General features: G+C 40.3%; 1 protein-coding gene across 2 annotated transcripts in view; it reads right to left on the minus strand.

Moving 5' to 3' along the window:
* LOC120535094 (cip1-interacting zinc finger protein-like) overlaps window positions 1-23,676 on the minus strand; it is a 93,981-nt gene that overhangs the window by 60,400 nt on the left and 9,905 nt on the right. For both annotated transcript variants that reach the window (XM_039762664.1, XM_039762665.1), the window contains exon 3: window positions 11,550-11,674. In XM_039762664.1, the coding sequence (XP_039618598.1) occupies window positions 11,550-11,674 (125 nt within the window). The remainder of the gene's footprint in view (window positions 1-11,549; window positions 11,675-23,676) is intronic.

Raw genomic sequence — 23,676 nt, forward strand, 5'->3', positions numbered from 1 at the left:
ACACGAGATACGAGTTAAGCCATATCTCATTAAGCCTGTCAATGTGTGACATACAAAAGAACTCGTATCGAAGTATGAAGCCACTATAGAGGCAGCCAACTTCTGGCGAGCTCTGCTGCTGCGTCTCAGTTATCTAACATAATGTTACCATCTAATGTTACCATGTGTGGATAGCCACAGATTTTTTTTTTTTTTTTTGAGGAAATAACTTGATGAAAATAGTGCTATAAATAGTAAGTCTGTAGTTATGTTGTCGCATAAAACGTATAAAGCTGCAGATGTTTTGAAACAACTAGATTTGTTACAAGATGACTATGAGGATAATGGCAGTGATCAAGATAGTGACAATCAATCAGATGACGTAGAACCTGTAGGCTCTGGTGGTGATGCAGATCACTGCCCAGCAGGTGTCTGTTCATCACAATGTCTCTCTATTGTCACAACTTTTAGAACAGTGCTACATGGACATTCTCCAGTCCACTAAGCGCAAACAATCACCACCTACTAAACATGTGTTGTGCAACAAGCATGGACAATGCGAAGAAGTTATATTTGTGGCACATGTGCTTCTACACCTTCACTCTGCATTGTGCCATGCTTCCAAGAATGTCATTTTGCTGGTGAAAATAAAGTAATTAACTGTTAATTTACATTTTTGACAGAGTTACTAAAGATAATAAAACAATTGCCTTCTAATATATTTCTTTACATTTTTCACAAATTCTGATAAGAACTTAAATATCATATAGTCAAATGAAAAAGTTTGGGAACTCCTCTTAATTCTTTGGATTTTTGTTTCTCATTGGCTGAGCTTTTAAAGTCGCAACTTCCTTTTAACAGATGGCATGCCTTATGGAAACAGTAGTATTTCAGCAATGACATCAAGTTTATTGGATTAACAAAAAATATGCAATATGCATCATAACAAAATTAGACAGGTGCATAAATGTGGGCACCCCAACAGAGATATGACATTAATACTTAGTTGAGCCTCCTTCTCAACTCTAACAGCCTCTAGACGCTGTCCTCCTATAGCCTTTGATGAGTGTCGTGTCTGGATTCTGGATGGAGGTATTTCTGACTATTCTTCCATACAATATCTCAGTTCAGTTAAGTTTAATGGCTGCCGAGCATGGACAGCCTGCATCAAATCATCCCATAGATTTTCGGTGATATTCAAGTCAGGGGACTGTGATGACCATTCCAGAACATTGTACTTCTCCCTCTGCATGAATGCCTTTGTAGATTTCAAACTGTGTTTTGGCTCATTGTCTTGTTGGAATATCCAACCTCTGCGTAACTTCAACTTTGTGACTGATGCTTGAACATTATCCTGAAGAGTTTGTTGATATTGGGTTGAATTCATCCGACCCTCGACTTTAACAAGGGCCCCAGTTTCTGAACTAGCCACACTGCCCCACAGTATGATGGAACCTACACCAAATTTGACAGTAGGTAGCAGCTCTTCTTCTTCCACCATGCAACGAGCTTTTTGTTATGACCAAATAACTCAATTTTTGTCTCATCAGTCCAAAGCACTTTGTTCCAAAATGAATCTGGCTTGTCTAAATGAACATTTGATACAACAAGCGACTCTGTTTGTGGCGTGAGTGCAGAAAGGGCTTCTTACTCATCACCCTGCCATACAGATGTTCTTTGTGCAAACTACACCAAATTGTAGAACGATGTACAGATACACCATCTGCAGCAAGATGTTCTTGCAGTTCTTTGGAGGTGATCTGTGGGTTGTCTGTAACTATTCTCACAATCCTGCGCATATGCCGCTTCTGTAATTTTCTTGGCCTGCCAGACCTGCTGGTTTTAACAGCAACTGTGCCTGTGGCCTTCCATTTCCTGATTCCATTCCTTACAGTTGAAACTGACAGTTTAGACCTCTGAGATGGCTTTTTGTAACCTTCCCCTAACCCATGAGACTCAACAATCTTTGTTTTCACATCTTTGGAGAGTTGCTTTGAGGATCCCATGCTGCCTGTCATTCTTCAGAGGAGAGTCAAAGGGAAGGAAGCCCAACTTGCAATTGACCACCTTAAATACCTTTGACCACTCATGATTGGACACACCTGTCCATGAAGTTCAAGGCTTAACAAGCTAATCTAACCAATTTGGTGTTGCAAGTAATCAGGATTGAGCAGTGACAGGCATTCAAATCAGCAAAATTAAAAAAGGACCACATTTGTGCACAGCCAGTTTTTCACATTTGATTTAATTTCATACAACTAAATACTGCTTCACTAACAATCTTTGTTCAGAAAACACCCCAGTACTCGGATGTTCCTGGGAAATGAAAGACATACCACTGTTATCTTTTTTGTTGAAAGGAGATTAAATTATTATGCAGGCTGAGTGGGGTTCCCAAACGTATTCATAAGACTGTGTATGTGTGTGTGTGTATATATATATATATATATATATATATATATATATATATATATATATATATATAGATAGATAGATAGATAGATAGATAGATAGATAGATAGATAGATAGATAGATAGATAGATAGATAGATAGATAGATAGATAGATAGATAGATAGATAGATAGAGAGATAGAGAGAGAGAGAGAGAGATAGATATAAGGTCCTGGTAGTAAACAGTCCAGCAGTCGATGTGTTAAAAGAAGCTCACTGCTGGCGCTCCACGTTTGTAACTGGCATACTTGCACTCAAATACACAGTTTACCAATATGTTTCCATCGTGCCTTCGATTTTGTCCTTTCAAAGGTCAAGTCTGGTATTTCTCAAGTTGAAATACTATTGTTTCACAATCACAGTATATACTGTAAATTAATTTCTTAAAGGAAATAGTGTTCTTAAGTGAAGAATTACTTTATGAATTTAAAAAATATATATAACATGTATAAATATACTGCCTATTCTTGCAGTTTAAAATGAAACCAGCATTATGGGAGATTAAGACCATAACAAATTCCCTTTCTTCTTCCCTTTCTACTCCTCCTTTCTCATCTGCCAATTCATTTTCTTATATAACCTTTTATAAATAGTAATTTCTTTTTTTAAACTTTCTTTTGTACCTCAGTTTAGCTATTAATACTGCAATACACTTTTAGCTGCTTTCACATATGAAAATACCAATAACCATTTTCTAAGCCTGCTTAATCCTATGCAGGATCGTGGTGGGCTGGAGCCAGTCCTAGTAAGCACAGGGCACAAGGCAGGCACAAGCCCTGGACAGGGCTGCAGTCCATCACAGGGTGCACACACAGGCCCATTCAGTGCTGCCAATCCACCTAACTGGTATCTCTTTGGACTGTGGGAAGAAACCAGAACACCTGGTGTGAACCCATGTAGACACAGGGAGAACATGTAAACTCGTGAGCCCCAAGAATGGGGTTCCACCCCATGTATGGAAACGTGCTATGTAAATAAACAGTGTTGTTAGCTGATACTTAACGTTGTTTCTGAAATACAGGACATCTTCCAGTTTTTCAACTGACTTAGTGACATCCAAGCCTCTGTCCTCCTCACCAGAGTCAGGATCAAATACTTAAAAACCCTCTGTCTGTCTTAAAGCAGAGTTGGACCATACTGTGTTACTACACCCTCTGAAGTACTACTTGGACAATATTTTAGTGATAATTACAAGACAATAGCCTTTAACAAATGAAATGAGACAGAGAATTATCATCATTAGAAGTGTCAGCCTTTCATTTAGAGAAATTGCAAAACAAAAAAAAAAAAAAAATCTAAGTGTCAGTCAGTACAGTGGTGTCCTACACAATCCAAAGGCAATTGTGGCAGACCCGAAGTCACGACCCTTGTTACAAGAAGACAAGTTTCTGTGGGTCACCAGCTTGTGTGATCACAGGCGCCGCACAGCACAGCAGCTTCAAGCACAGCTTAATGGTGGTCGTTAAAAGCAAGTCTCAGTTTTTACTGTGAAGGATTGACTTTGTGCTACAGGTTTGAAAGGGCAAATGGCAGTAAGAAAGCCACTCCTTAAAGGACAAATTAGGGCTTTGAAAATCTGACTGTGGACTACTGCAGAATGGACAGTCTCCTCTTCTAAAAAAAAAAAACAAGTTCTAAAACATTTGACCAGTAGTGCAAAACAGTGACAAAATTTAAGAATATCAAGAGGGATGTTCAACTATTTATTAATCTGAAAGACTGTCAGAAAAATATATAAGGTATGTCATTTCAGTAAGAAAACTCTAAGCAATTGAACTGTACAAGGGGGTACCCAAAAATAACCTGAATCCGTACCTGGCACGCAATCTCGACTTAGTTGTGAAATTTGCTACTAGGTGTCGCACACTTCCAGTATTCTGTGGCAGTCTACACCATTCATTCTGTGTTTTGTTTTTCTTGGTGCTAATTAAACGTGTTCTGCGATTTTTGTGAAGGATGATCATAAAGAACAGAGAGTCAGTGTTAAATTTTGTTTTCTCTTAGGGAAAACAGTTGCTGAAACTGTAGTGATGCTTGAAACTGCTTTTAAAGTGGAAGCTTTAAGGAAAACACAGGTTTACTGAGAGGTTTTCAAGATTCAAACGATGGGAAATGTCACTTAATCTTTGCTCCGTCTGACTTTTTCTTGTTCCCGCATATGAAAAAAAGAACTCAAAGGAAAGCGTTTCTGTACCGTGGAGGAAGTCAAAGAAAAACCGCTACAGGCCTTGGACAACACTCCTTCCTCTTCAGCAATTCCAAAAATGTTTCCACCAGTGGGAAAATCATTGGGACAAGTGCATTCATTCACATGGAAAGTACTTGGAAGGAGACTAAAGTTTCAGTAAGTAAAAATTAAAACAATTTTTTTTTTTTTTCAATTCCGGTTATTTTTGAGCAACCCCTCGTATTGGCTGGCAACACCGTACCACACACTATCTGGTGTTGTAATGTTGGAATACATCGGGGTGCCCTAAAAAGGTGACCTACAGGATGACCGGGGGAAGAGTCTAAATAACCAGGCAATTTCTAATTAAGCATTCAAATATAGGTCTCCAGAAAAGTGGAGCCAAAATGATTGTTGTTGGCCCTGAAATCCGTGAACTGATGCTTGACGAGGAGTTCAAAAGGAAACTGAAGCCCACTGAATCACACCCTCATTTGAGCAGGTTGTCCAGAATTTTCTTGACAGTCACAGAGCAGTGAATTACACCGAGCTTGTGAAAAACCTGCTGAAAGCGTATCAGCTTATGGGAGCCAGCATGTCACTGAAGATGTCATTTTTTTACATTCTCATCTCGACTTTTTTCCACCAAATCTAAGCGATGTCAGAGAGGAGCATGGGGAAAGATTTCATCAATTTATACAGGTGATGGAAAACTGATAGGCGGCACGGTGGCGCAGTGGGTAGCGCTGCTGCCTTGCAGTTAGAAGACCTGGGCTCGCTTCCCGGGTCCTCCCTGTGTGGAGTTTGCATGTTCTCCCCGTGTCTGCGTGGGTTTCCTCCGAGTACTCCGGTTTCCTCCCACAGTCCAAAGACATGCAGGTTAGGTGTATTGGCAATTCTAAATTGTCCCTAGTGTGTGTTTGGAGTGTGGGTGTGTGTGTGCCCTGCGGTGGGTTGGCGCCCTGCCTGGGGTTTGTTTCCTGCATTGCGTCCTGTGTTGGCTGGGATTGGCTGCAGCAGACCCCCCGGTGACCCTGTAGTTAGGATACAGCGGGTTGGATGATGACTGGATGGATGGATGCAGCTGCATATGTCTGTTCTAGAATTAGTATCACATACAAAAGCAGTCTAAATCCAATCAGAAATGTTTCAATGTCACATGTTTCTTGCTATTCACACTCTAGAGAAGGGGTCCTCAGTCACAGTCGTGGAGGGCCGCAGTGGCTACAGGTTTTCATTCCAGGAAGTCTCCCCAGTTAGAACTCAGCCCTTGCTGATAATGAAACTTGCTATTTAACTCTAGGCCTTGTTAGCGCTTTCATTCGTCAAAGACAAATTTTAGTTACGTTGTTGATCAGAGGTCCTCCATTACAGTTCTGAAGGTCGGCAGTGGCTGCAGCTTTTCACTTCAACCAATTTCTTAATTAGAACCCATTTATTTGCTGCTGAAGTTCTTGTGATTTTAGTTATCTGGGCTGTTACAGTTCAGAAGCCTTAATTGCCTATTTTAGTTTTTAGCAGCTGCATTTAAGTTTAAATTGCTGCTTGTTTAATTAACCAGACATTACTTAATAATGAAATGCAGATAACCAATAAACCAACAGCTCTCCAGCTAACGGGCTTCCTTTTAAACCTGCCCATATGCACCATCAGTTATCTGTGTTAAAAATAAATAAATGACGAGAGTAATTGGAAGGACTGTTAAGTTTAAATCTATTCCCGTCCACAAAACACATGGATAATGTTCTCAGGGAAGGAAACTCTACAGTGCAATTCAAATTTCCCTTGGATAAATGAACGCACTAATAAGTTTCATTATCAGCAAGGATCGTCTTCTAATTAGGAAACAGGCTGGAAGGAAAAACTGCAGCGACTGCGTGACTTAGGAGCAGGGGTGGGCAATGTCGGTCCTGGAGAGCTGCAGTGGCTACAGGTTTTCATTCCAACCCAATCGCTTAATTATAAACCTATCCATGCCAACCTCAGACCTAGGGTTCTTATATCATAGATTTTTTTCTATCCAAGAAAATCGTCCAAACTATTTGAAGCCCACAACTGATAATTTTCAGTCTGTCACATTTTTCTATTACGTGTTTTATTAAATCAAACAGTGCATGATGAACACATACAGATGGAAATGGAAAAAAAAAAAAAGAATGGAGAACTGTTGGCTGCTTTGTCATTTACATCTTATTGCTAAGGAGGAGCCATTAAAACACTGAATACAACTGATTAAGATTGAAATAAGCAGTTACTGGTGGGGAACCTTAACAAGCAATACCACTAAAATGAAACATCAAACTGTCACTTGAGCAGTAAGTGCTTCATCATCAGCAATAATTGACTTCTCATTAAGAAACTGGGTTGGAACAAAAACCTGCAGCCAGTCCGACTCGCCAGGACCGACATTGCCTACCCCTTCTCTAGAGAAACTAAAAAGACTGGATCTGCATTACATAGGAGTGGAAAAAAATGACAGCCAAGTTGGCTTATGAATGAAGCTTTAAAAAGTAAAGATCTGTGCTTAACCTTTCAGCCTAAACAGTATCCGATTGTGTCAGTGATAGTAGAATCTGAATCTTATCAAAGCAGTTCCATAAACCATAAAAATTAAAATTTAACTTAGGCCCTGAAATAAACTCACGTAATATAATCATAAAATATGATTATATCAAAGTACAATAATTACCTTTAAACATTGACCGCTGATCGCTATTTATGGTACCCAGGCTAGCATAGGCAGAGAAAGCAACAACACCTTCTGCTCAATGCACAATGTCAGAGAGAGAGGGACAGACTATACAGTACAGAGTGAACAAGAGGAGCATCAGCAATCAAGTCATAGATGGCACTGAATAACAAAGGATGATATTTGCCAAGTATTAATTTAATGTTGAACATTTAATGTGCGTCTCTTACAGTGCCCAAACAAGTATTCAAAATCTTGGCAGTGTTCACATTTTACTGTTGTACAACTTTGAATCGAAGTGGATTTCATTTGGCATTTATGACACTGATCAACAGAAGACCACTGTTTAATGGCAAAGTGAAAGCACATCTCTGCATGGTGGTCTAAATGATTTACAAACATAAAAACACAACATAATCAACTGCAGAAACATTCACTTCCTTCAAGTCAGTATTTAGTAGATGCACTCTGGTATTATCCCACCAATTCTTCTTTGTAAAACTGCTCAAGCTCTGTCAGATGTCACAGTGACTGTTAGTGAACAGACTTTTCCAAGTCAACCACAAAGTTCTGACCTTTGAGCCAGTTTGAAGTCCATGTTCCTCGAGTAGGTTTTCATTAAGGCTATCTCTGTAGTTTGGTTCATTCAGTGTTCCCTCAATCCTAACTAGTCCTCTAGTCCCAGATGTTGAAATACAACCCCACAGCATGACGCTGCCAACACCATGAATGGTTTCCATCAGATGTGACATATAGAACTGAGGCCAAACAGCTTAATCTTGGTTTTATCAAGCCATGTTTCTCATGGTCCAAGACTCCATTAGGCAATTTATTTTTGCAAAGTGGGCCTTCTAGTGTCATCTGTCCACTCTTCCATAGAGCACAGATTAGTGGAGTGTTACAGTGGTGGATGGTATAAAGTTTTCTTTTCCCATCACCACGCAGGACCTTGTATAGAAAGATGTGTTCCTTCTCTAATCAGTCTAATCGATTAAATTGACCACAGTTAGACTCCAAAGATAAAGCTAGAAACATCTCAATGATGATCAATAGAATGGGATACACTGAGCCACATTACAATGGGTATAATTTCTTGTGTCATTGTAACATTTCAGTTTTTTTTATTTGTAAGAAACTTGCGGTAGCACAGTGGTGCAGTGGTAGCACTGCTGCCTCGTAGTTAGGAGACCTGGGTTCGTTTCCCAGGTCCTCCCTGTGTGGAGTTTGCACGTTCTCCCCGTGTCTGCGTGGGTTTCCTCCGGGTACTCCGGTCTCCTCCCACAGTCCAAAGACATGCAGGTTAGGTGAATTGGCGATTCTAATTTGTCCCTAGTGTGTGCGTGCGTGTGCCCTGCGGTGGGCTGGCGCCCTGCCCAGGGTTTCTTTTCTGCCTTGCGCCCTGTGTTGGCTGGGATTGGCTCCAGCAGACCCCCATGGATATAGCAGGTTGGAGGATGGATGGATAGATGGAAGAAACTTGCAAAAGAAATTCCTAAAAACCTGTTTTTGCTTTGTTATTCTAGGGCATTGAGTGTTGGTTTGTGTGTGTGGGGGAGTAAATTTATTCTTAAATATTCTTAACATGCCAAAAACCAGAAAGAAAGCAAATGGATGTGGCAAATCAAAATACAACCTGGATATTTTAGGAGTTGTCATAGACAATGCTGGTCAACACACCCAGTGTGTTCAAGTTACATTGCCATGTCTCCTTCCCTTCCATTCCAGAGTACATATTTTTGAATTAGAATTGAGAGCGATGGTGTGCATTGTGTTATACTGCTTTGTCTTTTCCTAGTTACGAACTAATATTTTTCTGATTAAAAAAACTTTGATTTTTGCTTAGCATTTTAGACATTTTTTTTTTAAACATTTTATTGATTTTATTAAATGCAAATAACATTCTATATGCACTGTAAAAAATGTCAGTAAATTTAACAGTAAAAATACAGTAAATGGTGAAAGTAAAATAACTTTTCTGGAAAAAAAAGGAAAGTTGCCTTATGTTCTACTGAAAATTACCTCTATATCTTAAACAATACATTTCATTATTTTTCACAGCCAAGTCCTGTAAAATCGATATTTTTCTACTTTCAAAATATGCAACATACCATTTACTGATACATTACACTTACAATGAAAAAATCTGCTAATTTTACAGTGTAAAACTGTTAAATAACGAAGGTAAATAACTGTATAGGAGACCTGGGTTTGCTTCCCGGGTCCTCCCTGTGTGGAGTTTGCATGTTCTCCTCGTGTCTGCATGGGTTTCCTCCGGGTACTCCGGTTTCCTCCCACAGTCCAAATACATGCACGTTAGGTGCATTGGCGATCCTAAATTGTCCCTAGTGTGTGCGTGGTGTGTGGGTGTGTGCCCTGCGGTGGGTTGACGCCCTGCCCGGGGTTTGATTCCTGCCTTGCACCCTGTGTTGCCTGGGATTGGATCCAGCAAACCCCGTGACCCTGTAGTTAGGATTTAGCAGGTTGGATAATGGATGGATGGATAAACAACTGTAAAATGTAAAGCAGGAAGGTGCTGTTTCAGTAACAGTAAAGTTACGATATCTGCATAAGGACACGCCCCCTTTTACCATATTGTTCTTGGTGAATCGCACACCTCTGAACAGGAAGGAAAAAAACTTAAAGTTAGCTGACTTATTTTTTCCTTGCGTGCTGAAGGTTTTTTAAGGTTACGGAAGCTGATTTATGGTGGGTTGTATTCAATAAGCTGGCACACCTGTAGGACACCATACACCGCAAAAGCAAATTTCTCCACCAGACAACGTGCTGTAACTTCCTTAATCACTGAGTTTTTTTCAATGCGCATCATTAAATGATACATGTTTGCTATTGGTTGTTGTTACTTTATTGATGCAAACTGGGGTTTGATCCTGAAAATACTTTCTAATGGTTTATTGATTGGCAAGTTTATTATAGTGCATGGATTTCTGGTTATGGTTAAACATTCCCTTCTGTTGGAATGAGTCATAAAGAAAAAGCAATTATTTACTACAAAGTTATACCGTAGACCTAAAAATACAGTCATCTTATTTATTACAGTAAAATTCTGGCAACCCAGCTGCCAGTTTTTTATTGTAAAAATAACATTTTTATAAAACTAAAAATACCGTCACTTTCTTTTTTGATGGTAAACTTCTGGCAACCCAGCTTCCAGCACTTTACCGTAATTTTTTTTTTTTTTCAGTGTGCAAGCTAGCTAAATTCTACAAAACTAAGTTTGTTGGGTGAATTTAAATGATTTTAGCGTAACGTCTGGATACTCTCTGAAGGCACGGTGCGTGACTTTTAAAGACTGCTGGGCCACAGCAAAGTAACAAGCACTTAAGAAATCAGTCATTTCTTAAAAAGACATTTGAGGATTTTTCCTTTCACCAATACACAACGTCCTGGGTAGGACGTTAATCTGCATCCAGCCCTATAAGTAGGCCCTCCAACCTGCAGGGAAAACTTGGGAGGTTGGTGGCAGGATTGGCACTCCAGCCACCACAAATAACTCCATCTGAACTAGTGTGGTGCTGAGGTGTCCCCCGTTGCAAGAGTGCACTCGGGTCCTAATCTGGGATCCTGAGTTGGTTTGTCATGTGGTGGGTGCGGCAATGTGCTGTATCAGCGCGTGCTCCTAACCTACACATTAAGGAAGCTTTGTGTGTCTTTTAACTACTGGGCAACACAAAGATGGGAAGTCCAGAGTGCACTGAATTTGACAAGACTCTTTATACCTAAAGGCTGTGTGCATGTAAATGCATGTAGGTATGGTAGAACGTTCAGGTAAGTTGAGGATAAAGGAGGAAAATAGAAAAGCAACAACCTTAAAACAAATTCCAAGCGTTTATGTTAAGTTTTTGTACCATAACATCCACATCTGAGCAGAACAGCTTTGTAAGTGCTTGCTACAGTCTACTGTTACTACTGCTCAAATTTTACAATATTTTGGGTTATTAAAAAATGTTAAGAGTAGATCAGCACTGGATAATGCACTACAATTCATGCTATGTCACAAAACATGCTATAATCAATTTTATATAAATTATACAACAAGCATTAGTTTTCTGTTATTGGCATGCATTAAAAATATTACTACAACCGCTAACAGGGTGAATGTAATCACATGGTATATGATAGGGTGATAACAAAAATGACAAGGCACAGAGGTTAAGAAACACACAAGATAACAGTGGATACAAGCGAGAGGGGAGGTGATGTTTTATGGTACATGACAGAAGATGACGTATGTAGGACAGTACCTTGCATTTGCTGCATCAGCAGAGCTCCCTGTAGCATTGGATTAGCAGTAAGTAGAGCTGCCCGGCTGGCAGGACACAGGTTCAGCAAACGAGAGGGTGGGGGTGCAGGTTGTGGCTGTAGACCTCTTTGACAAACAAAGAAAAGTTTGGGAAAAACAGAATCATTCAGTGGTTTTCTTTAGCAGGGGAAGTAAAATAATGGGTTGTGCTGCTAACTTGTTCAAGCTGTGACGGGTGGTCCTTACCTGGAGGACAACAATTATACTTTAATGTACAAAAGCCAACCACTGCTAACTTTTAGGCACTTCAATATAAATGAAAAGACTTTTCAAAACAGTCCTACACCAAAGTTTAGACAGATCACATATATACCTCTATAAACAGATAAGAGATGATTCTTTTCTTCTTCTCTGTGTTACATAAATCATTTTTTTTTGGTTTAAATGTCATCATGCAAGTTAGCCAAGCAAAGAAATCAATTGAAAATTTCCATCACATAAATTCAAATTCTACCGTACAGTGTCAAGAAAAAGTATGTGAACCCTTTGGAATTACCTGGTTTAACGCACTACTTGGTCTGATCTGATCTTCATCTAAGTCACAAGTATAGACAAAAACAGCATGCTTAAGAGAATCAGACGAAAAAACAATTATATTTCTTTCATACCTTTATTGAACATATACAAACATTCACAATACACTGTGGAAAAAGCAAGTGGACCCTTGAAATTAATAACTGGTGTGGGATAAAGCACTATATCCCGACACAGACTGACACTGGAGGCACGTGAAAAGGATGACAAAAAGATTTCATTTTCTTCCCCGTGTTCCACTGGCCCAACACAGTCCCCAGAAACACACACTAAAGAAAAACACCACAAGATCGCTCTTCCTTCTCCTCCACTCCTCCCAGGCAGCTTTGTCATTCCTCCTCCTCCTCCCGACTCTGGTGCCCGGAGTAGTGGCCGCAGGCTCCTTTTATAGCCCACCCGGGTGTGTCTGCATTCTAACCCACACAGGCTCGTTAAGCCGTGCAGCTCCTCCTGGTGGTGGCCACAGAGCCCAACAGGTCTGAGCCCTGAAGTCCCGCGCCTGTGGCCCCGATGTAAACCAGTAGGGCTGCCACCATGCGTTCCGGGGGGCATAGTGTGCATCCCATGGTTGCTCCCCCAGTCCCAGTGTCAAAGGCGGGATCCGCCACACTGATCAAACCTTTTCTGGCAGCAATAACCTCTAAAAACACAGTTCCGGTATCTGCAGATCAGACCTGCACAACGTTCAGAAGACAGGCTAACCCAAGGGAGCCATTCTCTACACACCCACTGCAGTACCAATATAAGGCACTACATAAAACAAATTTTAAATAGAAAGGAAATAGAAAAGGCCGATAGAGGAAGTTTTAGTCCCATTGGAGCCCACTGCCTGTCAAAAGAGTGAAGGCGCTGATGGTCTGAAGCTGGAGACTCAAACTTGTGTCCTAGGATTTTTTTTATACAAAATAATTTCAGCTCTCATTTTGCTACATTTATGAGAGCAGAACTGAACAAGCTTAGTACTTCAACTATCATTCTGTTTTCCATCCATGCATTATCCAACCCGCTATATCCAAACTACAGGGTCACGGGGGTCTGCTGGAGCCAATCCCAGCCAACACAGGGCGCAAGGCAGGAAACAAACCCTGGGCAGGGCACCAGTCCACCGCAGGGAGCACACACACTAGGGACCAATTTAGAATCGCCAATGCATCTAACCTGCATGTCTTTGGACTGTGGGAGGAAACCCACGCAGACACGGGGAGAACATGCAAACTCCACACAGGGAGGACCCGGGAAGCGAACTCAGGTCTTCTAACTGCAAGGCAGCAGCGCTACCCACTGTGCCACCGTGCAGCCCCATCATTCTGCTTTATCAAGTTCCCTTTATCAAGTTATTGTGTCCATTTGTCTGTTGCCTCCATTACCTATAGAATTCTTAACAGTAGTGCTAATGTTTGCAATTTGCCGTCTGTTGGAATGGAAAATCCAATGTATTTGATCGCCAGAACTCTGAGCCTGCATTCAGTGAAGAGCGCTATGCAGAAATACACCGAAATTAATCAAATTACTACATGGATTACAAAATATATTCTAACATTAAAGGAATAATCCACCCAAAAAGTATATATTTTTTTTAATAGGTTACTTGCTCCTGGTACTTTGTACTGGTGGACGAGAAAAAAAATATTGTTATGTTTTCGTGCGGAATAGTGAGAAAAAATACTTTATGACATAATAAAAGCTAACAGTGACCAATGGAATAATTGAGTTTTTTTCTCTCCATTCTGCATGAAAACATAACAGTAAAAATATTTCTCTGCCAGTACTACAAAGTACATGGGTTAAGCAATATATGAGGTGAGACACAAAAATAACTGGACTGGGCTTGGGGCTTTCCTGGAAAACCGTCGGTCGGACGTGAATCCTACAACTATATCCTTTCCAAACCGCTGACCAGCTAGGTATATCCTGTGAATCGCCCAGTCAGTATTTGCACAACAATCGCTAAACACATTGCTGTTATAATGTCAGGTGAGAAAAAAAATAAAAATAATCGAACAGCGAATCAATGTCAAATTTCTTTTTCCGTAAAGCAGTTTTTGATTGACAAAAACATTCCTGTCCTCGATCATCCTCCCTATTCACCCGTTTTAGCTCACTGTGACTTTTACTCGTTCCTGAAAGTCAAAAGTGACCTGAAGGGAACACATTTTTCTTCAATGGATGGAAGTGAAGACAAAAAACAGCAAGCCTGTTGAAGAGCCTCAAGCAAGACTTCCAGCAATGTTTCAATCAGTGGAAGATACGTATGGAGCGGTGTAGAGATCGGGAGTGGGAGTATAGAGAAGGTGACAATAAATAAATAAATATATATATATATATATATTTTTTAACCAATTAGGTTATTTTTGTGTCTCGCCTCGTATCATTTTTGGGTGGAGTATTCCTTTTGACTGTAAATATGTCAAGAAAAGAGTACCTTCCAAACAGAGAGAAAATGGCTTGTATTATGAAAAATTCTGTAACTTGCTGCAAAAATGTGGAATACATCTCCATCTGTCTTCAGTTATACATGAATAGGAAGTGTCACGTGTGCTTTCTTGGGAGACAGTTTACGTATGGGCTCTGATGCTTTTCTGCTGAACCCATGGTTGATGGCTGTTCTTGTGTGCCTTCTCTCTTTCTCCCTCTGTAGAACATATGAGTGACAGCCTTTCCAGCACTGACATCACTTCCGTTTTCTGCCCACCTGGACACGCCACTTCTGGCCTGATATCCAAACAACCTAACCCGATTCCCTTCCCCTAACCATCTCACATCATTGCTGGCAGTTCTTGCTTGGACTCACTTCTAAAAAACATATACTTTACATTTGTGAAAATACCATTTAATTTTTGCTCACTCTACATTATACGGGTCACAGACATGCCCCAAACCTTCCTCTGCGTAGATTCTCTTCTTTTTACAGTAGATAAGTGAACCCTTATTTCTTCTCAAGGGGGAAACTGATGCTCTGTGCAAGAGAGAAAAGAGCCGACTATACTTCCTTAGAAGGCTGGCGTCCTTCAACATCTATATATATAATTCACTAAGGCAAGACGACCATGGAAAGCGTGGATTCACTAAGCCGCCGACAAGTTAGACACCTATGGCGCACGCAGGAAGGAGCCACGCCCACCAACTCCAAGACCATTGGATACGACAACTCGCAGAGCCACGGCCACCAACTCAGACGCGACGACACAGAAAAAATGGCGTCATTTATATTCGTCTGTCGTAGAGGCAACATGCAGCTCCGAGCCATGTTGACTGTTCATAGACGCGTGTTTCTCGCGGAGGTGAATCGCCATATGCAGCGTGTAAAACGGTTTGCGAGGGGTATCCCATGGGATCCTTAAAACATTCCTTTACAACTGGTTAAAACACAATAAAGTAAGCAGCCTTTAAAAAACGAGTTTTCGGTTACGATGCATGACCGCGTGCACCCTGGCAAACTGTTTTACACGCTACATACAGCAATTTGCATCTGTGACAAACATGCGTCTTCTTAGATGCTCCTGCACTTTGTACACACCCCCCTCCCACCTCGCTACTACCGTGGTTGGGTGTCTTGGTGGATTATATATAGAAAGGCAGCCAAAACCGCACAGAGCAATGAAAAGTCTACGTGAGTCACAGGTGCATCTGGACTGTGCAAAGACAACAACGACTCGAGTGACAAGTTGGAGGTGGGCACATGAGCAAGCAGTGCATACTGAACGAGAAATCAGCAGACTTGCATGACGGAGGGAGCGGAGTGGATGTCCTTTTCCTCTCCTCCCGTTCCACCCTCCGCGCCACACGGACGATTGTGTGTTGGTTCGTTCCGTGCATTGGTTAAAACCCAATGAAGGAAGCAGTCTTTAAAAACCAATAAGCCCTGTGCCTCTGTTTCATTACCGTCTCACCTGCGTCACCAATGCAGGCCCTGCAACAGGGCAGCCAACCGGGTAACCAAAGTCTTTGGGTTCAGGGAGGAGTATGGTTACAAAGCTGAAACTTAAAGGAATTGACGGAAGGGCACCACCAGGTGTGAAGCCTTTCGCTTCATTTGACTCAACACAGGAAACCTCACCAGGCCCGGACACGGAGAGGATTGATAGATCGATAGCTCTTTCTCGATTCTGTGGGTGGTGGTGCATGGCAGTTCTTAGTTGGAGGAGCGGTTTGGCTAGTTATTTCCGAAAACGAACGAGACTCCCACCTGCCAAATAGTTACACGACCCAACAGCGGTCGGCGTCCAAATTCTTAGACGGACAAGTGCCTTTCAGCCACGTGAGATTGAGCATTAACAGGTCTGTGATGCACTTGTATGTCCGGTACTGCACGCGCGCTACACTGAATGGATCAACGTGTGTCAACCCGGCGTGGGTAAGCCGTTGAACCCCATTCGTGATGGAGGACGTGGCTTGCAATTGTTCCCCACGAACGAGAAATTCCCAGTACGTGCGGGTCATACGCTCGCACTGATTACGTCCCTACCCTTTGTAAACCCTCATGGTCGGGTGACTTGGTGGATTATATATAAAAAAGCAGCTGGAACCGCAAAGAACAATGAAAAATCAAAGTGGAAACCGACTGAGGCGGTGTTTGGAAAATTAACAGTCAACGTGACTCACAGGTGCGTGTGGACTGTACACAGACGAAAGCGACTCAGGTAGGGAGTTGGGGGCGGGCACATAAGCGGGCAGTGCGTACCGAATGAGCGCCGTTCAACCCCGTCCTTCACTTTGGAAGGAGAACGTGCGACGGCGCTCCTCCGGTTTTCAGTCACGGACAATTGTATGTTGGCTCGTAGTGTGCATTGTTGTAATGCTACTTTTCTTGGTGGTTTATTAAATTACGGATTTTTCAAATGTTTATTTTTTCCTCTGTGCTTAAAAATCATTTAAAAAGCGGCCTGATTATGCGGCGTATGCTACGCCGCGGGTTGGCTAGTCTGCAATAAGATGCTGCAGATGTTCTATCAGAAAATTGCGGCGAGAGCCCTCTTCTACATGGTGGTGTACTGGTGAGGCAGCATAAAGAAGAGGGACGCCTCACGCTTGGACAAACTGGTGAGGAAGGCAGGCTGTATTGTAGGCACGGAGCTGGACAGTTTGACATCTGTGGCAGAGCGATGGGCGCTGAGCAGACTCCTGTCAATCATGGAGAATCCACTGAATTCACTAAACAGGATCATCTCCAGACAGAGGAGCAGCTTCAGCGACAGACTGCTGTCACCGACCTGCTCCACTAACAGACTGAGGAGACCCCACACTATGCGACTCTTCAATTCCACCCAGGGGGGTAAACTTAACATTATACAAAGTTATTGACCGTTATACCTGTATTTTTATCACTCTTTAATTTAATATTTTTTTTTTATCATCAGTATGCTGCTGCTGTAATACGTGAATTTCCCCTTGTGATTAATAAAGTATCTATCAATCTAGATTTTTACAGAAGCCCAATAAATATTATAACAAACAAATACACACAAGGATTATATATAGCACCAACATGACTTTTCTGACAATGCCTTAAAATATCTGATCCACTTTTGGCCACCCATTATCTATGTACATCAGACTCTGTTAATTTTATTCAAACTTTTGAAGCTTTTTGTTTCTGCACAAAGATGTTTAAAAAGAAAGGTAGCCCTGATAACACATTTCTTTATTTTGAACAATGCTGCGGGACAGGTGGCATTTAAATGCTCCTCCTAGAATGAAATCAATAAAGCAACCACTTCACAACATAGCTTAGCTTGAGGCATTGATACAAATGCTAGAGTAATTTTAATCAATCACTTTGTCTGGTAGCAGAATTGAAAATGTCATCTCAAATGGAAGCACATGACATTCATATGTACTTGTTGTGGTTATCAAATTCTCTATTTAAATATTTTATTTGACAAGAATATAAAGCACTGGAAATCCACTATTTAGACAACAGTTACCTATCAATGCTAATTCATAAACATTAAAGGATAATACATCCATGTATGATACTTACTTCAGATACGTTTGTAGTGGTGTGTGAGAGAAAATGTAACGTCTATATATGAGATAAAACACTTTACAACAGTCTTGGAGACCCATTGTGGCTGCAGGTTTTTGTTCTTATCAGATTCACAATCGGTGATAATAATCGATAACAACTGATCTCATTTAATTAGCTGATCTTTTTTACTCTTCTCTTATTCTGCATTCAGAAAAACACAATATGGTTTTTAGATTTATGAGCCACTTAGAAAATATTTCCATTTTTTTTTCTAAAGCTATAAATGCTTAACTCTCTCTTGTTTTCCTATTATTTTCTCCTTTTCCTGTGTAGCTTGCTCCCTTCATGTAACCCTAATAGTGACAACAGCAGGCACCCGGGATGATGAAAGCAGCATCAAGACACACTAATTAGTAAATAATTAACTAAATAACCAGAACACATGGAAAAACAGAATGAAAATTAGGTTGAAAATGCTGTTAACGACATAAAAAAAAAAAAAGTACCGCTTATTACATTTTCATAAAAATCTACCAAACTTAGTTTGTAATTTCTACATTGACTCAAAAACACCGAAACTGGGAAATAAGGACTCACTTAATTAGGTTAAGAGTCCAATGAAAAACGGAAGTTGGTGGGAACAAAAACCTGCAGCCACATTGGGTCCCCAGGGCCGAGTTTGGGAACCACTGCTTTATGACATAAAAGGAGCCAAAGGTGACCAATGAAATTGTTTGCTGTTGTATGGCATCATTACGTTTTTTTTTTCTCTTCATTCTGCACGAAAACGTGACATTAAAAATATTCCTCAGTCACCACTACAAAGTGCATGGGATAAGTCTCTCTATTATAAACAAAAAATCTTGGGATGAGACGAGACTTTTTTCCTGCGACGAGACGTAATCTTTTGATGAGAGACAGAGAGACACTTTCACGCCCTGCAAGACGGTCAAGTCACGTTATACTTACAACCTTTGGAAGCAAGTCCTGTGAGATGGCCCCCCTACTTACAACTATTTTCAAACAAGACCACGGTCATCTAACCGCTCAGTTATTGGAATGCTTTTGGCAGACACACTTTCTGTGCTCTCAGCTCTAAAAAATTTTATATGTTCTAGATGACACGTCAATGACTAAGCGAAGAAAAAAAAAAAAAGAGCTGCACGTCAAAAAGAGACCCAAACACGTTGGAGAGAAAAGAAAGCAAAAATGAAAGCAAAAAAGAACAAAAATAATCTATGTGCAAATTCTGAAAATAAGGAAAGTAATAATCAGCCCCTAATCGCCCGGAGCTGGAAAAAGACAAAGTAGAACGTCATAAAGTATTCAAACACGTTGGTGTGATACACATGCAGAGCAGGTTAGAGATAATGGAAGTAGAAAAAATCGAAAGTCTCAAAAAAATGATACTAAAAAAAATGCCTTCGCACAAACAAACGGAAAATATTACACGGTGAAATAATGGAACAGCGAAAAGAGATCGAATAGTGTTTGTGGATGTCTGGGGAAGAAGAAAGACAAAGCAGTGAGACAAATGGACAGCTGCTGTACAGGCTTCTAAACGTTCGAAGCACCGCATGAGATGCAGAGCAAGCCAGCAGCCGATCAAGCAAAGAAAAGGTTAAATAAATAAAATAAATAAATAAAATGTATTGTTTCCCATTGTATCACCATTTAAGAGGGATTTCGGAGCAATGACTGCATTTTCTTGGGGTGTATTCAGCACCCCTTTTCACAACGGCGTGTAGCGTGCGCTTGGTGGGGTGGGGGTTTGGCGGGGAAGGTGTTGGCTGGCGAAGCAAGCAGGGGGCAAACCCCCCTAGCAATATATTTAAAAAAAAAATATATATGCCCTAACCCTAATTTTGGGTGGAGTATAATGTGTATCTGCATCCAGCCCTGAAAGCAGGTTCTCCAACTTGCAGGGAAAACCTGGGAATTCATGGCAGGATAGGCACTCTAGCCACTGTAAAAAACCTCACACTCTTCGGTGTGGTGCGGAGCTATCACACGTTGTACAGCTGCACTCAGATCATAATCTGGGTGGTTCATCGTGTGGTGGGTATGGCAACGCGCTGTAATCAGAGCATGCTCCAAACCCCCCTCCTCCTCCGTACTGCTAACTCTAAAAATGACAAACAGTGAGTAATGTCCAAATAGAGAATAGCTGGCTTACACTATGACAGAATTTATTTTGCTAACTTAGCATTTACCAAAATACATCGCCATCAAGTACAGTTAGGTAGGAAGTGTGTTTGTGCATTCTTTTTTCTATTTTTACATTTTTTAATACATAAAGACCACCTATATGTACCGTATAGACTCACGTATAAGTTGGGTCTTGAAACCTGAAAAATCTATCATAAAATCAGTCCCCGACTTATATGCCGTTCAAAAATACACTTAATTTTTTTTCCTCATCTTCTTGCCTCCTACAATCTCAGTTTCTCAGACACATCGAATTTTGTTGCAGCAGCGCAGTTACCAATTTCTTTTGCCACTTCAACGACTTTTAATTCAAAGCCAGCTTCATATTTTCTTCTGATTGAACGCTCCATCGCAGATAAGGGATGCTCTTACGATACAAAAAAAACACAAAATAGTGCAAACGTCGCTTTGGAATAGTTCGGGTATCATCACCGTGTGGTCACATAGACACGGTACATCGAAAAAAAAAGCAGTGTGCTCTGTGGTTACTCTCTCAGGTGGGCATTAACATATCATAATCTCTTGAGATCAATTGCGCCCGTTTTCTGCATTCGACTTATACGACCAACGTTATAAAATAACAGGAATTATACGGTAAAATCAAGCCCTGACTTATCCGCAGGAGAACTTAAACGTGACTATATACAGTATATCCACTTAGCAATGGCCATATTTAACTGGATTAATAGGAGTGTTTGTGTATGAATGAGCGTGTCCCTGCCCTGGGTTGGTTACTGTATTGTGCATGCTGAGATAGGCTCCAGCCTCTTAAAATGCTGAATTGAGTAAGTGGGTTTGGACATAAAAGGAATGAATATCTGCAGTAAACACTAAGGAGATTTCTTTTGATTGGCCAAAAATCTGACACGAATACAAAACAATATTAAAAAGTACACATATAAATATATAAATATAACAGAAAGAAACACTTGATTACTGGTGTGTTTCCAATACTAGAAACAGAACAAGAAATCCAAAAGTATGATGGTGATCACTAGTGCGTGGAGTTGGATACTTTAGTAACTGATCTGTGTAATACAATTAATAGAAAACAGAAAATTTCCTATTAATATATGGGTTCTTAGATTTGACTTTTAAACCCTATAGCAAGCCACCATTTATGCATCAAAGGGATATGATGACACTAAGGAGAGGCAAGCCCCACAACTAGTTAAGTGAAAACAAGAATTAAAATAATTTTGACCATGAAATGGGAACAAGAAATAAAGATGAAATGACAAAGATGACAATGAGCAAATCGATGTGTAGAATTTTACTGACAGACAGGCAGAAAGAAAGGATTGCTGTGACATAATACAGTATAACAAACCGGTTTAATTCAATTTAGGGCTTTAGGCAGAAATCAAGGGACTTCTAACATACACATCTACAACAAAACAGGGCCAGTCTGGTATTGTAAATTGACCTGGCACTTGTGTATCAGAGGAAAATACATGCAGACATTGGGAGAAAGTGTGAGCTTCACAAGGAAAATCAGAAGCATGAGATTCCAACCCAGGATGCTGAATCTGTGAGGTGGCAATGCTGTACAGTAAACCGATGTAGATGAAATAATACTGTATAGCAAGGGGAAAACAAAAAGTTGAGACCTTGTTCAGAAAACTGGACTGCAATGGAAAGGCAGGCAAGTTAAAGATGAAATGAATACCCAAAGTTTCTAAAGACAAACATCAGGAGTGGTCTCCCCTTGACTTCCTCGTATACTCAGAAATGGGGATAAATATTTGAGGAGTACACCACAAGACAATTGATTATATTTTTATATTATGTACATTAAAGAACCACGGACAACAAATCAAATCAAATGAATAATATATTGAACAATTATTATAAAAAGTAAAGTTGAATAAGTCAGACTCTGCAGCTGCATAAATAAAAAAAAATACCACTTCCAGTTAGCGGAAATAGATCAAAAGTTGATAGAAATCTATGTTTTATACCCGATACTTGTATGCAAAATTTGGTTGACCTAACTGAAAGCGTACTCAAGTTATTGTGTTTACATATATACACCAGAGACAGACGCGCCATTTTTGGAATTATGTCTGTATTTTCGGACTTCTAAAGCGTTGAGATTCATTAAAATCTTGAAATCAAACTTTTGCACAATTACAACACTTCCCCTATGAGAAAATAAATCTGACTCAAGGAGGTCTAAAACACTGAGATTCATCAAAATCGAATTTTTGGATGATTCCAATACTTTCCCTATACAGGGGGTCCTCGGGTTACAAAGTCTCGAGTCTACAACGCTCACTCCCATAAAAACTTTAAAAAATTGAGACACGCCATTAGCGTTGTACTTACACACTATGTGGGCGAACTAGTTTGGTTGCACGTAGCAGAAGAATACGCAGTAACGCGGCGTATGAGTTAGGGAGTCGGCAAACTAGTTTGGTTGCGCGAGGAAAAAGTGTTCTGTTTGTGTTGCTTTGTTTGTCGACTTTTTGGCCCTTATCATGGCTCCAAAATGAAAGTCAGAGTCTTCAGATGGTACTGCTTCGAAGAACAACAACATTTATTTATATAGCACATTTTCATACAAATAATGTAGCTCAATGTGCTTTATATGATGAAGAAAGAGAAAAAAGACAAAGTAAGAATTAAAATCAGAGAACACTAATTAACATAGAATAAAAGTAAGGTCTGATGAAGAGGAAAGACATCACGACGGAAGTGAAATTAGACATTGTGAAGAGATCAGAAGGAATAAAGGCAAGGATTTTTTTTTTACCACTTATTTTTTTGTCATTTTTTTCTGTTACTACAGTACAGTATATTGAGGTCCTTTTCCTTTTTCTGTGGCTTAGTTGCGTTTTTATGTTCTAGATTATGATTTTGCAAATGTGTTAGGATAGGTAAGTGACTTAGGCTAGGGTGTATTTCGACTTACACAAAATTCAGGTTACATCACTGTTGTAGGAACGGAACTGGGTCGTAACTCGAGGACCCCCTGTACGTGGTATTTTCAGACTTGGGGAGGTCTAAAATGTCAAGATTCACGATAATCTCGAATTTTTGAATGATTCCAATACTTTCCCTATACAGTAGAACCTTGGGTCACGACTGTAATTCGTTCCAAAACTCTGGTCGCAACCCGAAGTAATTTCCCCCATAGGAGTGTATGTAAATACAATTAATCCGTTCCGGACCGTACAAGCTGTATGTAAATATATTTTTTAAAGATTTTTAAGCACAAAAATAGTTAATTATACCATAGAATTCACAGTGTAATAGTAAACTAAATGTAAAAACATTGAATAACACTGAGAAAACCTTGAACAGAGAAAACTAACCTTGCAGTCTCTTTAAAAACAAGCCCAGTACACAGGGAGAG

Source organism: Polypterus senegalus, chromosome 9, assembly GCF_016835505.1.
Source record: "Polypterus senegalus isolate Bchr_013 chromosome 9, ASM1683550v1, whole genome shotgun sequence".
NCBI classification, from domain to species: Eukaryota; Metazoa; Chordata; class Cladistia; order Polypteriformes; family Polypteridae; genus Polypterus; species Polypterus senegalus.